Source organism: Nelusetta ayraudi, unplaced genomic scaffold (genome assembly GCF_046127955.1).
Source record: "Nelusetta ayraudi isolate G7.1 ecotype Tasmania unplaced genomic scaffold, CSIRO-AGI_Nayr_v1 ptg000190l, whole genome shotgun sequence".
Taxonomy (NCBI): Eukaryota; Metazoa; Chordata; class Actinopteri; order Tetraodontiformes; family Monacanthidae; genus Nelusetta; species Nelusetta ayraudi.
Genome location: NW_027466239.1, coordinates 772,856 through 789,503, shown reverse-complemented (window position 1 = coordinate 789,503; position 16,648 = coordinate 772,856). Strand labels below are relative to the sequence as shown.

At 43.5% G+C, this 16,648-nt stretch overlaps 2 protein-coding genes across 4 annotated transcripts in view; one reads left to right on the top strand and one right to left on the bottom strand.

Annotated features, from left to right (window-relative positions):
• LOC142881318 (NACHT, LRR and PYD domains-containing protein 12-like) overlaps nucleotides 1-16,648 on the top strand; it is a 195,500-nt gene that overhangs the window by 123,041 nt on the left and 55,811 nt on the right. The window lies entirely within an intron of this gene.
• The window catches only part of LOC142881311 (disks large-associated protein 1-like), a 36,901-nt gene that overhangs the window by 3,558 nt on the left and 16,695 nt on the right, over nucleotides 1-16,648 (bottom strand). For all 3 annotated transcript variants that reach the window (XM_076015507.1, XM_076015508.1, XM_076015509.1), the window contains exons 5-14: nucleotides 15,875-16,157; nucleotides 10,605-10,729; nucleotides 6,257-6,382; nucleotides 6,002-6,151; nucleotides 5,725-5,807; nucleotides 4,591-4,636; nucleotides 3,892-4,173; nucleotides 2,441-2,573; nucleotides 1,189-1,280; nucleotides 530-682 (exon numbers count right to left, since the gene is read on the bottom strand). In XM_076015507.1, coding sequence (XP_075871622.1) covers nucleotides 530-682; nucleotides 1,189-1,280; nucleotides 2,441-2,573; nucleotides 3,892-4,173; nucleotides 4,591-4,636; nucleotides 5,725-5,807; nucleotides 6,002-6,151; nucleotides 6,257-6,382; nucleotides 10,605-10,729; nucleotides 15,875-16,157 — 1,473 coding nt within the window. The remainder of the gene's footprint in view (nucleotides 1-529; nucleotides 683-1,188; nucleotides 1,281-2,440; nucleotides 2,574-3,891; nucleotides 4,174-4,590; nucleotides 4,637-5,724; nucleotides 5,808-6,001; nucleotides 6,152-6,256; nucleotides 6,383-10,604; nucleotides 10,730-15,874; nucleotides 16,158-16,648) is intronic.

The window sequence follows — 16,648 nt, the reverse complement described above, 5'->3', positions numbered from 1 at the left end:
GATTATCATGAACAACAACAGAAAATCATGTGTTGTGATGGTGGCGCCACAGTGTGTCTTTCCTGAAGCTGCCCATCTAAACATGGGGAGCGCAGTGACGCTGATCTTCTTTTCAGTTAAGACAGAACAGTCGCGCTGATGTTAATAAACTGCTAATCCAGATTCAATTAACCTGCCATATTTTTCTGATCTGTTTCGAATATTTTCTAAATGCATATTTTACCTCTGCACTCGGCCAGCATCAGCTTCCAATAGCATGATGTCCTGTCATATCAAATCAAAGCAACTATACTGAATATATATGCTTCCATTGCAGATATGTGATGTGCATCTTTACCTGGAGTGTCTCCACCGAAACTGAGGTTTATTATTTGCAACTAAATGACAACGCAAAGGTTGATTTACAACTCATTCACTTCTTTCTACATCATTTTAAAGAACTGAAATTCATTTGGACCATTCATGAATGGGCACTGAAGCCGCACAAACACTCTGTAGGTGGCAGCATGCTGAGAACTTGAGTGCTGACCTTCCTCTCAGGGGGATCCAGAGGTCTCCAGTTGTTTGCTCGGAGCTGGTGGAGCTCGTCAAACTTGAGGCTGATGTTCTCGATGGAGAGCTGAAGCATGTCCCAGAAACCAGCGAGGTCGGAGGCCACGGGGCGAGGGTGGGCATTGGGATTCTGTCAAGTTAGGACCGAGTGAAGTTTGAGACTGAGAATCGTGAAGAAACGGCGAGACAAACCGAGATGCTGACAAAGCAACATCGTTTATTCCAAATAATGTCACCAAATACTTTCCATGTGATCGGAAAAACTGTGAAAGTACCAATTTATTCTGTATGGCCTCTCAGCTCTGGTTGCCATAAGCATCAATAATTATTGAAGACAAATCGTCAGACTTGGATTGACATTCACATTGCTGTCTGAGCTCTTTGTAGTGTATTTTTTATAATATTCATAATTATATAACTGGAATCAGAGCTTCATGACTTTACAAACAAATGGTAAAAGCCTCCATACAATGCAGTGGAAGTGATGTGTTAGCAAGGCAGTGTTGGCTAGAGGGAAGTAACGTCCGAGGTTTGCGCTCACATTTTCTTGGGTTCAATCTAGCGCATTTTGTAAAAGCTATGAACATTATGGAAAGTGGATGCTATGATGTCTCCATCTGACTGAAGCACACTCACCAGGTTCTCTTCACACAGCTCCCGAAACTGCAGGAACTTCTGCGACATCAGAAGCTGGGCGCTGCCTATCGCGCTCCTGACTTTCCCAAGGACTGAAAACACAGAGATGGAGGTGCACGGTCGGTCGTTTGTCCTCCAGGGGTGCACACTGCACATACTTTTAATTTGTCACCTCCCAAGAGAACATTGTTATAATGTTACATGAACAGTTGCTTTGCTATTTAATCACGACAAAGCTGTTTTATCGAGGCAGAAATCCAATGCTCTCAAATACAGACGGTCATCAACCATTTCATGCTGAGTTTAAAACTACAATTTTGTCACAATTAATTGAGGGCAGGGTGATACGGACACCACAATCACAATTTTCTATTATCATGACACACATCACCATACGCAAAACGATTGTGTTAAAAACAATTCAACCAATCCAACCCGCCTCCCTGGATCCCTGATTGGCTTGATTGGCTCAGTGTCCTGCGTGCTATGAACCCCGAACCACATCCATAACCCCCCTTTAACCTAAGGCTAACCAATCAGGGAGTGAGGGAGCAGAAGGCCAGTAGGTGGAGTTTGGGCACTGTTCCCAGAGGCCCAGAGAGATTCCTCATGTGTAGGAAGCACATTGTAGCCGCAGTCACGCAACCTGATTTACAGCAGTTCTGGAGGAAAGCAGCTCACGGTAGACATTTTATTTATTGAGGAAGCGACACGTAATACTACTACTACTACTACTACTTTTATTTATATTTTTATTTTATTTATAAGAGCACTATCACTCAGCCTTCATTAACTTAATAGACAATTGACTCAATCTGTTGTCACACATTCGACCACAATTGTGCCTGTTTGAGTCGTCATTCTTTCTCTTCTTTTGTTTTTAGCCTTGTGTTTGCTTTGATTGATCACTATTCAAAAACTTCATCCTCCACCCCTTCCAACATGGAGCGGTAGCTTGTGTTGTTGTAGAGTGGTTCTCTTTTCACATTTCTTTTTGTTGTTGATTTTCTTGCATAAGCATGATTACATGTTTATTTGTATTTTCTGTTTTTCTTTAAACCTGTTTGAAGAAATAAATGAAATGAAATGGAAATGAAAACTGAACTGATTTGAATCCACCTGGGAGTCTGCAGACCTAACTGCAAGTCACTGTATTCAATGAAAAATCAAGACCAAAACAGAATGTATGACGGTATGGCATCTCTGTCTTTCATACACACACACACACACACACACACACACACACACATACTATCTTCAGCCAGGGCGTTCTCCTGCTGCTCCAGCTGCATCTGTCGGCACCAGCCCTCCATGCGGTCGGTCTCTGCCTGCAGCAGCTTCAGAAACCAGCGTCCGTCCCTTTGACACACTGACCGCTGCACAGCCTGCACCACAGATTTCAGCACATTGAGACACATTGGCAATGCAATCTGCGCGCACAAATGTCAATTTCAAGTCAAATGTAAGAGAATATATGAAAATCATTATTTTGAGTTAAATTGTGGAAAAAACAAAGGTATTGATACACATGTATGTACCTTTACTTTCATTCTTGCAGGTATTATTTCATTAGACAGCACACCTGACACTTTTCTCCACCAAATCCAATCTTCTGGTTGGCTTCCCTCCTTACCAAACACCCCCCCATTGCCCTGGACTGTTGACCCCCCAAGCACAGGAGATCCTCTCCCTCTGTTTCCCTGTGTCTGCTCCCTGCTCTCACTGCAGATCACAAAGTCATCTGCAAACATCTTAATCCATTCAGCATCTCACAGCGTCTGCTGTGAGGAATACATGCTGGATTTGCCCACAGATGCTCTAGCTGACTGTGACCTTCGCTTCCACAACTCCTTTCTATAGCCTCACTGTGTGGCTCATCAACTGAGCTCCTCTGTAGTTGGGTTACAACACTGCATTTTTCCTTTTTGCTCTTTAAAACTGGCTCACTCTCCACTCCTCAGGCAGTTTCACACTCTCACAGATCTTGTTAGATTACTTCAGTAAAAAAAAACTCAACTACCACCTTTCATATTGTCTTAGTCATATTACCTAATATTTTTCTATTTCTAATTCCCTTGCTGCGTTTCCATGACAGTTTTTTGTTAAAATAAAAGCGATATTTCTAAAATTATAATTGTGACTTGTAGGTATTGAATGAGGTGAAGCGCATAAGTTGGAATTCTGGTCTACTGCCTCCATTTCCGTCCTTTTTCCAAAGTCGAGCCAATAACAAAGTAAGCCTGCTCATCATTTGTTCATCACTGTGTTTGCCTGCACCACCATGTCCATGTAGGTCTGCACCAATCCCCACCACTCTCTCTCTTTAGGGGAAACACTGCATCTACTTCCCTCTGTTTCTCCTCTAACTCACATCCAACCTGTGCATTCTGTTCTGTTATTAACACTGACAATAACGAACATCACACCTTTCATTTTTTTTATTTTTTTTTTACTTCAGACTCATCACTCCACCTGACAGACCAACTCTCTTAAGACATTTCTCTACCTTTCCAAACAATGTCCAAACAGATTGAACCAGATTGACGTCCACCTTCTTACTCTGCATGTCAATCAACTTCCTGGCTTTTGCCACGGTTGACTTGGAGCTTCACACGGAACTGTGACTAGCTTTCTTCACACGTGTACTTGAAATAAATAAATGCCAACGGATGCTCTTGCTGTCATGTAAACAATCACACGTACCTCCAGAAGAGTGGAATTGTTGAAGTTGATATCAAGTTGTTCATCTGTTACACTATCTATCCAGGGGTCTGGAGGTGGAAGGATGGATGGGTCAAAGCCCACGTCCTCATATTCATCGGAGGCACAGGCGTGGTAGTGGTTCCCTGAGCCCTGGATGCTAACTGTGGAGGCGGTGGCATCCCGAGAGTATTGACGAGAGATGGCGCCAGACGACAAGACTTCCATGTCAGTGTCAGGGGAGTCTAGAGCCATGTCCAGGAGGTCGGGCATGTCCAGATCCGCCTTTGAATGGATCAAATGAATAACAGTCTGAGTAACAAACAACTTGTTTGATTTCTCTTTGAGTGCTGCAGGTCCGTTATTGAAAAACAGACCTGCAGCACTCTGTTATATTTCTAACAGAGTTAAGCACTTCACTGCTTAAGCAATCTTCCAAATTAATACATGAAATATATCTGATGAAGCCACATCGAGTGCACAGAGAGCAAGTTAGACACAGACAGGGAGAGAGAATGTGTACAAAGTCCTGGAAGCAGAGAAATACCAAAACTGAAGAAAATATGAAGAAAGATACGACCAACTGGTAAATGAATAAACTGAATTTCCATTGAATATTGGAACACACACACACACGCGCGCGCGCACACACACACACACACACACACACACACACACCATTGCAGAAGTATATCAAATTACCTGCACGGCAGTTGTCACACTATTGGAACGCTGAAATCGGCGATACCTGATGAAAGAAGAGGAAAATATATCATAAATACTGGTAGATAAAAACCTCAGTTCACATGAACTCTTTCTTAAACTCTTTCTACACGTTAGTAGACGGAGACCACCATAAGTCATCCCTGCACTTTCGTTAAAACCATCTATATTTTATTCATTTTTGTTGTTTTTGTTGTCTCTTGTGTTGCCACCATTATTTTGACTTCCCAAGTTTTCCTGGTCATGTGATTTTTCTCCTTGTCCTGATTGGTTTCACCTGTGTTATGTCTCTGTGTATTGAACCCCTGCCTCACTCCCTCGTCCATGCCAGATTGTCTCTGTTGTCCTTGTGTATGACCTCCCTTGTCCAGGTGCTGACTGCCTCATGTGTCAGACTAGCTCATTCTTTCCAGAGTGGATTTCTCCCTGATTCCTGGGGAACGTTCCATGAAGATTTGTCTAACATATGGAACCATAGCAACAGCTATGGATACACCCAAGCCACCACTGATCTGAGTCTGGTCCAATAAATCTCCACTTCTTAAGGGACTTTGATGGAATGACCCCTCGCCTGTCTTTAAACGTGACTTTTTACTTTCTGCTGAATTAAAGAGTGTTTAACAGAGTGAGCATTGTTGGTGTTGTCTCTTGATCCTGGGTCCCGACCATACCACCAGCCCCTGTCAAAGAGCCCATTTCATCGGCATATATGGTTAAGCGAAAAAAAATAAAATACATATATATTTACACACAAAAGAAAAATCAACATAAACTTGTGTGATTAAACTTTCATTAAGGACACATTTCCTGCCTGAATCTTTTCTTCACATTGAATGGCTTAAAGTGGATCATGTCTATCAAAAAAAACCAACAACTGTGCAACTACACCACAACTATGCCACAAGTGGAAACACGGTTCACTTTGTACCCTTTAAGTTCAAGAGCTACAGGGGGAAAGTGACTTTTCTGTGTTCGTCTACCTCTGTGATTCTGAACATGATTGACTCTCACTGTCAATATTCACTAGTGATTGCTGAGTTGAGCTGAGTTGGGGACTTTCTGCTTTTATTTTTCATGTTGGTGTTCACTCGTTTTCTTTGCAGTGTCTCTCACCCTTTGTTGTCTTCCACTTGAACACCAACAGAGGTGAACTTTGACGGGTCTTCTGGATCTGGAATCTCCTCTGGTCCATCCACCTGGAGGAGAACATAGGACCTGATATTAAAACACTCAGTTTAATGAGGTGATATTTAGACAGACGTCCAAAAATGCTCAAAATCTTTACAGCCACCGATGTTGGACAGTCATTCAAATTCCAATGAACAAAAAAATAGTGACTTGAAGTGAAGGCAATTGTGTCTTTGGTTGTGTGCAGCCCCTTCAGAAATACCTGGATGCCTATAGAGAGACATTTGCCCTTCCTGAGAGCTTCTTTTCTATAGTCATCGCGGTGGTCTTCAACTACTGGCCTCCTGGTTAAGACTGGGATGGGGGTGCTGACTGTGCTGTTGTTGACATGCTGACTGGCTGGTCCATGGACCTGTGACAGAAATGAAGTCCACTGTAAATACAATCTTCAGGGTAAAATAAATGGGAAAAACATTGACATGACGACAACATGAAATGAGTGATAACCTTCACTCACTTGTGCATTGGCAGCCTCAATGGCAGCCGTCAAGGCCTTCATGCTGTCAATACTCTCTGTTGAGTTACTGAGGCCAGACTGAATGGTCATGTCCCCTCTGGGTCCCTCTTCTTCCATGTATGCATCCTACACAGTATTGGAAAATAGGGAAGACAGAGTTATAGTGAGCATTCCTATCTGCACGATGGTTAAAATGCTAACAGATTATGGTCCCCTTGTTGCCCCATGATTGGTTCAAACCCTGATTGCCATTGTTATTGTGAAAATAAACAACACGAATAAAGCAGTAATGAGGTAGAGTCGTATAACAGGGGTTTGTGAAAGTAAAATAATAATTCATCAGTGGGGAAACGATAGCTGTGCAGGGCAGCATCACAGGTGTGTGACAGCATAGCTGCCTCTTCATCCCAGTTTACTGTCCTGTAGGCCCACATTCCAACCTTCCCTGCTTCTCGGCTCCAGCACTTGAATTTGTTGTTGACCTTTGCCCCCTCTCAGTTCATTATGTAATTGTTAAAACGATTTTTTTTTTTTAGACAGGGAGGGCTGCGTTTCTGCTGCCCATCCAGGTAGGATGGCCAATCCTGCATTCATCAGGCAACAGCAGTATATTAATAGTCAGTAAGCCATAAAATATCTGTATCTCCTCCATGTTTGCAGTGTTTTTTAGAGTCATTTCAATAAAGACCCTGGTGGTTCTGGATGGTTCTAGGAGGTTCTAAGACCCTGGTGGAGCTTCAAAGACACTCATTTGGTTGCAACTTTGCTTTGCTTCATCTGCTGCTGCTCCGCTACCCCCTTCTGGCACACTTTACAACCCACAGTGGCCCCACCAGTCAAAAAAGTTGGCCCACCCTGTTCTTGGTGGTCTGAGGGTGGTTCTAGGTGGTTCTATGGTGGTCTGGGTGGTTTTTCCTCCTATGAGGTGAGCAAGATCTACAGCGCTCACCAACATACTATCAAATGTTGTGGAGGGAATACTGCTGGCTGGAGTAAGTGGGGATCACCTCCTGCAGCAATTAGTTTGGCTTCAAACCAAAGCATGGGACAGACATGCGAATATGTGCACTCCAAGAAATAGTGAACCTGCACTGGACCAAAAATGTATCTGTTCTTATGAGATTTACTGATGCTTCTACAGTCAGGGGTCACCAAGACGGTCACCACGTCGCCCCCCAGGGGACCACATGAGTCGCCCCCTGCAGGTCTAAAAGACATTGGTGATAATTGTTGGGAACTCATTAACGTGATTATTGCCTACACATAAATCAATATTATTATTATTGATTATATATAACTAAAGGCTAACTGAGATAATGTGTTATTTCAGGAGAGTGCAGTGAAGTGGTTGCCCTTCATATGACTCGGGAAAAGTTGGTGACCCCTGTTCTAAAGTCTTTGATAGAGTGAATCACAGGAAGTTGTCTCTGGGTACATTTTGAGGGTTCTGCTCGACTGGTGTGCTCACCAGAAGAAGCTCGTTATATAGCAATGGCGTTACGCAGGGAGGAAACGTCACAGTTCTATTCATCTGTATGAGGATGAATCGTCCATGCAGTCGAGAACCTGTACTTCTGGGTGTATGATTGGTGAAGTGCTGGTAAACCATCTAATGTATGCAGATGATCTAGTCATTGTTACCTCAAGTGGTGATGGACTACAGCAACTATCAGCAATATCTACACAGAATATGGATGAGGGCATGACATACAGTACAGCGCCACCAAGAGTTTGATATGAGTTCAAACTGTCCGGCAATTATTCCTGAGGGACTTAGAAGAACTAAATATCTTGGACATTTTATAAATGATGAATTAAAAGATGATGATGAAGATGATGATGATGATGATGTATACAGACAATGCCGTAAATTATGGGCACAGACAAACACCCGTTCAGGTGAATCCAGCTTCTGCTGAGCACAGGTGAAGGTGTTCATGGCATATTGTGCACCACTCACTACTGACAATTTATGGTCATAAGCAATCTAGCATGCAGAGGCTGTAGCTTGTGTACAACGATGCAATGCACATCCTTCTAAATAATACCCAGAGGGGGTTGTGGCAGGCAGATGTTTGTGACTGGACGACTGAGCACATTCAATGATGCACTTTTACGTAACTGGATGTTTGAATGCATGCAAAGACTGGATGAATGTGGGAGCTGTTCCCGCCATCCCTGCAGCCTGAGACGGCACTGGCATAAACGCTTGTTTAGAAACTGACATCCATCCATTTCCAACACCCACTTCTTCCTGAGCTCAGGGTCACGAGGGTCCGCTGGAGCTGAGGGTGTACTTTTTATTTCATATTTTTAATTTCTTGAATTGTGCCTGTCTATTTATCAACTTTAATCACTGTGTGGGCTGGGGTCTGGATGTTCTCCAGATGTTCTGGCTCAAAGGTAAAACAAACAAAGACTTGAATTGGGTGTGGCCAACCCTTCCACTGATTCTTCTCTGTCATCTTCTTCCTGGACCTCAATATGCATTTACAATCAGAACACTGCTTTGTCATTGTAGTAAAGCCGTTGTCTCTGCCAAATCAGCACTTGCAGAAGACACTGATGACCAAAGCAAAAAAGTCAAAAATCATTCATTTTCACTCTGACTGTTTTTTGGTTGTTTAGTCCATCTTAAGATTTTAAGCTTCTCTAGATGTTCTGGCTCAAAGGTTCCAACACCAATACTGAGGCTGCTACCAGGGCATCTCTGTCAGCTGCATTCTTAAAAACACATGGAGTCTCTCAAAGAGAGAGAAGTCGTGGAGAAGCACTGCAAGAGGCTGCTGAGAACGACTGAATAATCTGTGTCATCCAGACAGTGTTTCACTGAGTCATTTACCACAACAATTGATCAAACTTCTTTAAGGAAAGTGTTTTAGTAATGAATAGTCCCTTTTTTGGTTGTATTCTTTTTATTGATTTTCTTAACTTAAGATATAAGTACAATTCAATACAAACAACAGAAATGAAACACTATGAGATACAAAACTTGAGTTGTAAGAAAAACAGATACAATTTCAAAACAAAATGAAAATAATAATAAATACACAAACAAATGCGTCTTCAGAATATCTTAATCTTACAACAGACGTGTCAGCCTATGGTGAAATCAATTAGCATCTTCTTAAAGATCAAACTTTCTGCAGAAACAAGAGTTTCCATAGTTTCAACAATTTGTCCTATTTGTTTTTGAAATGATGGGTCAGTCGTCTTGACAAAGGGCAGGATTCATCATCAACATCATCGACTTTCAGGAGCAACAGCTCCCCTGGTGTCTTCACAGCCTTCAGATGGGCAGCGTAGCCGTGTGGTGGGGATCCTGATGGCCTCGACTCCTCCAGATGTTCCTCCAGGTCGGTCCCTTGGTCCAGATGGAGTAGAAAGAACTACCAGACGCTGCCTCGCTGCTGTTTAGGCGTCCTTGACAAGAAGTTTAGATGGAAATTAAAATGTACTTTGGCGATGGTAATAAGATTTTCAAGGCCTGGAGCAAGGGAACACCCTAAGGTGCCATCTTGGTCTGGGTCACATGACGTCCCACCATTCCATGTCTTCTTGAAGCAAATGGCTGGTACATTTCATTCCAAATAAAATACTACATTTGGATTGCTGTGTACACAAGAACACGATAATGATTGTCATTGTGATTGTTGATGTTGTTGTGTACACCACAGTCCAAATACAGTGACACTGAACTTGCGTTGCATGGAAATATTGGAGCGAGTGTCCTCCTCCATTTCAGACATCATCAGTTTGTTTAGTCCGGACTGCTGCAGACCAGCTGAGGGTTTTAGGTGGTGACCCGCCCCTCCTGCAGACACGGGGCTGGTGGGTGGGGCTTGTTTGTGTATTTTCCATGTGCCTCGTCATCTCCCCTCCCTCTTCTGAACTGAAGCCACACCTCCTCTCCGCTTGGTGTGTCCTGTCTTCCTCGTGAGCATCAACTCGCCCTCAAGTCCCTCTCTCTTTCCTCTCGTTCTTTCCTCGGAACTCTGTAACCCTGCTGTAGTTCACTGAACTCCTGGTTATTGACATTGAGATTGACTCACTATCTACTGTGAGACTGGGAACCCCCTGTGTGCTGCTGCGTGACTCTGACCATCTGTTGGATACGCTGTAACAGTGTTATTAACCATCACTTTCCCTCTTACACATGAGAAGCTTGACAGTAGCAGTGGTTTTTCTGCTGCTTTGGACAGACAGATACTGGCAGAAGTGAGGAGGACCACACTGCAGAACATTTTCAACAAGAATTCCCAAATCTGTTCAATGGCTTAAAGCCCATGAATATGAATGGCTGAAACTCTGATGCTGTAGCAGGATACAATGGCGACTTGTGGGATACCTGTGCAGACTCTGTGCTGCTCTGGGCTGTAATGGAGATGTAGGGCTTGGAAGCTGTGGAGCAGGTGGAGGTTCGGGGTGGTACTGGTGGAGGCGTTTTCTTATAAGTGGTGATGCAAGATGAAACTGCAAAAAATGAGAGAGGCAAGGGGATTATGAAAGTGCAATGGTGCTCAGGCATCTGTGGTCGTGTAGAACCACAATTTTTCAAAAGGCAAAATGCTTTGCTAATGCATGTGAGAGGATCCACATCAACCAACATGGAAGTCACAGTAGATTCCTGTCATTTTATAATAGAAGAATAGAAGCAGCAGTATTGTCCCTGGATGAACGAGATCAAAATACATTCGATATGTTCCCGAAATTTAAAGAGACCTTGATGCCTCACTGGTTTCAATGACACAAAGAGACAAAAAGCAAACAAACAAACAGAAAAAAAAAACAATAGAACATAAGACAACATGTTGCTAAAGTGCTTCTCATTGATTTTATAGATTGAAAGCAATTTGGTCAAACTAAATGCACTGAAATGGTTGAATTCCCAGGTCATTATTTCCATCAGCCAACACACTGATGGACACTCGGCTTCTTTAAAAACAATCTCATCTTGATGGAGGACTTCTTCCAAGATGTGACTTTGCTTTGTCTGCCCTGCGGTGGAGGCGAGCGTCAGTGCAACACTCATTTCATGTTCATGCCGCGGTGGATTGGAGGGTTATTGCGTCTACAGCTGAGTAATAACCTCTTTGTTTCCTGCGGGGGCGCCATAAAATCCCAACATAGGCATGAAGTGACGTTCACTCACACTCGTGTCAATAGACGACATACGAATTTAAAGTAGGCGGTGGAGACATCAGACACCATTGTCCTGTTGATTGCGATGCCGCAGATTCCCTTCTGTTAATACAACGGAAACTCTGAGACACCGAGCATCTCTCTGAACACACACATGTAATAAAGGAGACGTTGCTGTGAGAGTGATAAAGGAGTCATGGGAATCTAGGCGTTGGCATTCTGAACCCCCCCCCCCCCTCCCCACCAAGTAAGTCCTGTGGAACAGGCTCGTTGTAATTCATGTGTTTCAGCAGAATGTTCTGAGCTGTGTTGGACAGGGTCAGGGCAGCTCGTCCACCACTCGTTGATGACTCAGCAGAATCCTCTTAGAAAGGATCTTGGTGTGAAGATACACCATTTGGAGGAGAGAGATATTTTCAGAGAAAGACGCACACAGAACAGTGCACGATGAAAGGCTACATTTTGTAAAAAAAAATACATAAATAAATAATAATGAAGTACTCTATAAAGTACTCTGTCTGTTCAGGGTCAAGTTCTTCATGTGCTTCTGTTGTGATTTAGTGCTTCACAAAAAAAAAAAATGATTAGTTGAAGTTCACAGTTTTCACATTAACTAACTGTGTAGTGCACACGATAGACAGGAATTATTTTACTCTATGTTTACATATTTCAGCATATGGGTTCCTCTTGAAGCCTTAATTGACTCCCCACATCCTACAGACTACAGGGGGCGCTGTTACATATCGTTAGCCTAACAGCATAGTTGCCTAAAGTCATATTTGAATGTTTTCGGAAAACAAGAAAACTATTTTTTTTATTGAAGCACATCAGTAAAGTGAGGCAGATATCACAATTTGGCCAAAAATGACTCATGCAATTATGCTACTCGGCTAACGATACGTATTTAAGAAAATAATGACCTGTCCTGTCAATGTGTACAATTTATACATACAACATAATTATACATAAAGAAAATAATACCAGGTTAAAATTGATGGCATTATTTGATCAACACAACTCCACAAAACCAAATATTTTTACCTAAAATTAAATCACATATTATTAAATCCTTGCCACAGCAAATCTTCACTAAGTTTGAACAAAGTGTGATGACTTTTTTTGAAGGCCTTGCTACATTTTATTCAAATCATATTTTATATCATTTATATTATTTGGTGGCTATTGTTCCGTGACATCCACCAACCAAGCCAGGGCCGTTCCCAGGAATTCAATTCCGTCCCTGCTTTCCCTTTTTTCTCCATGAACGGTGTGAATTCCTCATGGGATTCACTGCACTGTAATTAACCACCTCACTTCAGTGGAGTGTGGCAGGGGACCGCTACTGTTACTGGCACTAAGAAAGCAGTCAAGTCTAAACGATGATGGAGACCTCTGGCTTAAATGAAGTCAGCAGTCTGGACCTCCAGGACGTGATCCAAGACCTGCAACTGATCTCCTGGTGTGAAGACACTGACATCTACACTGACTCCTCCTTTCTCTCTGGATTTTTGCCAAAGTGCCTTCTTTATTTCTCATGGTGGGGAACGGAGCGCCATCTGTAGCCAGGCTGGCAGCATGAGGCCACACCACCCGACTCTGTCCAACAGCAAGCAAAGTGTCCTCAGCTGTCGTGGTGTCCACCACTGGCACCAACTCAAGGAACCTCTCGCTAGCTGCATTTCCACGACAGTTTAGCAAAAATAAAAGCCACATTTCTCAAATGTTGACAAAGCTCATTTGCAATTTGCAGGTGTTTCCTTTGAATGGTGTGAAGATCATCAGCTGCAATTCTGGTCAAATCTCATCCCGCCTGACCTCGGCTTCCCGAAGCACTTCTCCCTCTTTTCCCTTAATAATTCCTGGTATAAATCTGCGTTTCCATGTTGTTTGCTTTCAAGATTGGCTGTTGTGTTTTTCTCTCTGATTATTTGTAACCTGCGTCCAATCATAAGGCGCCATTTTCACTGGTCAGTCAACTGGTCACGTGACCCCCTACGTCACGTCCGCTGGCGTGTCAATGTGGGGAATAAGCACGTGCAGTTCTCACATGCAGTGGCGTGATGGAAATTTGGCTTCTTTAGCCGACCTTCAAAGTAGTGTTGTAGTCCCGACAGCACCGACCCAGACCAAGACCTGATCAAGACCAGGGAGCATTGAGACCCAGACCAAGACCTTATCAAGACCAGGGAGCATTGAGACCCAGACCAAGACCTTATCAAGACCAGAGAGCATTGAGAGGGAGACCAGACCGAGACTGAATATAGCAAAGAAAAATAACCACAAAACAGAAAAAAATGACCAGCATATTTTTGAAATTCCAGTTTGCTTCTAAATGGAGCAGCAACGTCTCTTTGCAGCAAAGTGACTTTGAAGCATTTTCTTCAACATTTTGCTGCTTTGCAACTATTTTGAACCATTTAAAAAAAAAAAAAAACAACTTTGCTTCATAAATTAAAAAAAATCAATGAGCTAGTAATAAGGTAGGGCAGGGAGTCACTCTGGGTGTCAGCAACAGAGGAGCTGGGTCATTTTCTGTTATTATGGTGTTATTACAGTGTTGGTTGAGTCTCCACTGGTCTGGATCTAAAACCCCGCAGTCCGTCCAGTCTGAGACCGAGACCAGACCCAGTAAAAATGCCCCCGAGTCCGAGACCAGACCCTTAAACAGTGGTCTGGAGACCAGGACCCACCTCCAGGACTACAACACTACTTCAAAGTTTCACAAGATGCACACACACACAAACACACACTGAAGAATATTCAGCTGAAGCAGCAGCAATGGTCATCGATGCAGTTAGCGCGTGTCAAAGCGTGCATGCATTGACATCTATTCGTACTTTGGACACTGCGCTGGGATGTGGCACTGAAACTGATCATTTCAGTGTTCCCACAGAATCCTTCACTGTCAACCAAATGTCTCATAACACTGGAATGTACTGTTTTCATTTACACAGCAGCTGCTAAACATTTCCACTGGAGATCTCTATGGGACGACACTGCAGCCAACAGTGTTGAACTGACTCCATCACATGGAGCCAGACCACTGGCAGAAGTCCTGAAGGGTTACGTGTTGAGCTTGTCAGTGAAAATAACCATGTGGGTTATCAGCAGAGCAGCACTCTGAAAATAACAGTACAGTAAACCGCCTGCAGCTAATGGTATGTTAGCTACCTCATCTACATAGCATGCATGAAGAAGCTTGGCTAACAGGATTATTTGTTTGAGATTAAGGTTTTTATTTGGTTAACATGATACACACACACACACACACACACACACACACACACACACACACACACACACACACGACAACTCAAAGCCCTTTGAGCTGTGTGTTGCTGCTGCATGATGCTGCAGTGGTTGCTGAGTGAGACAGTATTGATGACAATGTGTAACTGTGTAAGTCAGCTGAGCTCTAAGTTTAAAACTGGACCTGCTGTTATTCCACACTGCTCACCAGCAGTGTCTCCTCAGTCATATAACCAGTAAAACAGTCGTGCTTGCCAAAGACAGCATTTGAAATGTGCATTTTAAAATTCAAATTGCACATTTTCTTTTAGGTTGCAGGTTTTGTAGTAAACCATTTGCAACATATTGAAAGGTTTTAAATAAAGGGAAACGCGTCAGCCACAGAAAGTGGGACAACTGTTTTTTTTTTTGTTTTTTTTTAATGAGTAAATTAGACACACGGATGTCATGGTATGAGCCACATTACACTAAATTGACAATATCTTTATATTTTATGTTAGATGCACAATTATGACTCAAAAAAAAAAACGCAACACAAGCAATCCTCGGTACCAGAAGACAAAATGCAAAGTGACGTCGGAAGGTCCTCACACACCGGGCAACAGGCGACGCGACGTCAATAAGTGACGCAAAAATGCAAAATTTTTCGTCAGCAAATGTTTCCTGTACACGCCTAGCGTGAGGAACAATATGTGTAGAGAATATGCTGAGCGAATGAAGTTTGTGGCTCCTTCCTTCAGAAACAATGGAGTCGACTACATCCTCACCCGATGACGTCCTGCTGATGGTTGGACTGAAAAAGAAAAAGAATAGAATTCTTTTTTGGAAGATTTTTAGAAAGTTGGCCTCTACTTTAGAATGTCAGTGGGACAGTTTGATGGACTGCTGCGTCAACTGGCTCCACGTTTGCAGAGCGAGAGAACAAATGACTGGTGAGGTATTAATACAAGGCCAATCGGATGCCATTGACCGTCCAACATCATTGTGATTGGTCAGAGGTGCAGCGTTTGCCTCTTCGCCTCCGCAAAACTCGACACACGAGTCAAAGAATAACAGCCGCTTGTTCGCTGCTGGTTCGGGAGGCTGCGTGGACTTCAAGAGGGTTTTTTTTTTTTAAAAAAAAGCAAATTATTTGCCTCTCATGTTGGCTGCTCCTGGTGAGGAAGGACCTTCAGACAGCTAGAAACAGAGCACAGAAGCAGGTGTGTCAGTCCGTGTCCGGCCCACCTGTGCTGCTCTGGATGGTTCTGACGGTGGTGGCAGATGTGCGCGGCGGGGAGGACGGCAGCAGCAGCAGGGGTCTCCCTCCTTCCCCTTCCTCCTCCCCCGCACAGCCCTGGTCGATGGCCCGCACGTAGCTGTGGCTGCGCATCCTGAAGCAGCCTGGCATGGGCAGCGTGTCCATGGTCTCCAGGCTGTCCATGGCGGCCTCCATGGCCTGGGCCTGCAGCTCGCTGTACACCTGCTCACACACCTGCTCGATCTGACCGTTCACCTCCAGCTCACTCAGCTGACGGTGGAAAGCAGCAGCAGGGGGTGCCGGGGGTGGGAGGGGGAGACAGAGAGATTTGAAGTGGAGCGTGTGAAAAAGCAACTTTTAAAAAGCAAAGAATAGTGATGAGAGCCCAGTCAGCCAAGTTCATGTTCATCAATGGAAGGGGTGTGGTTTCCTCAGAAGAGACACAAGATAAAACTACAAGGGGATCAATGAATCAATGTATCAGAAGATTACTATAGATTGTTATAGATTGTTGTAATGGACTTGGATTGACTGCTGTTCAGTGAATGAACACTAATGTGGAGATAATTTGCTGCTGAAGCACATGGGGCAGAACAGGGCCAGAACAAAATGTTTTTGTTCTGACTTCACGAAGCTGCAGTAACTCTCACATCCACTACTTGGCACCTACGAGACCACTTTGAAGCCGTAACACTGAAATAAGGTTTCTTTCATCTGTCAACTGACAGTGACACTGACAACGAGGGCAAATGGGATTAAAA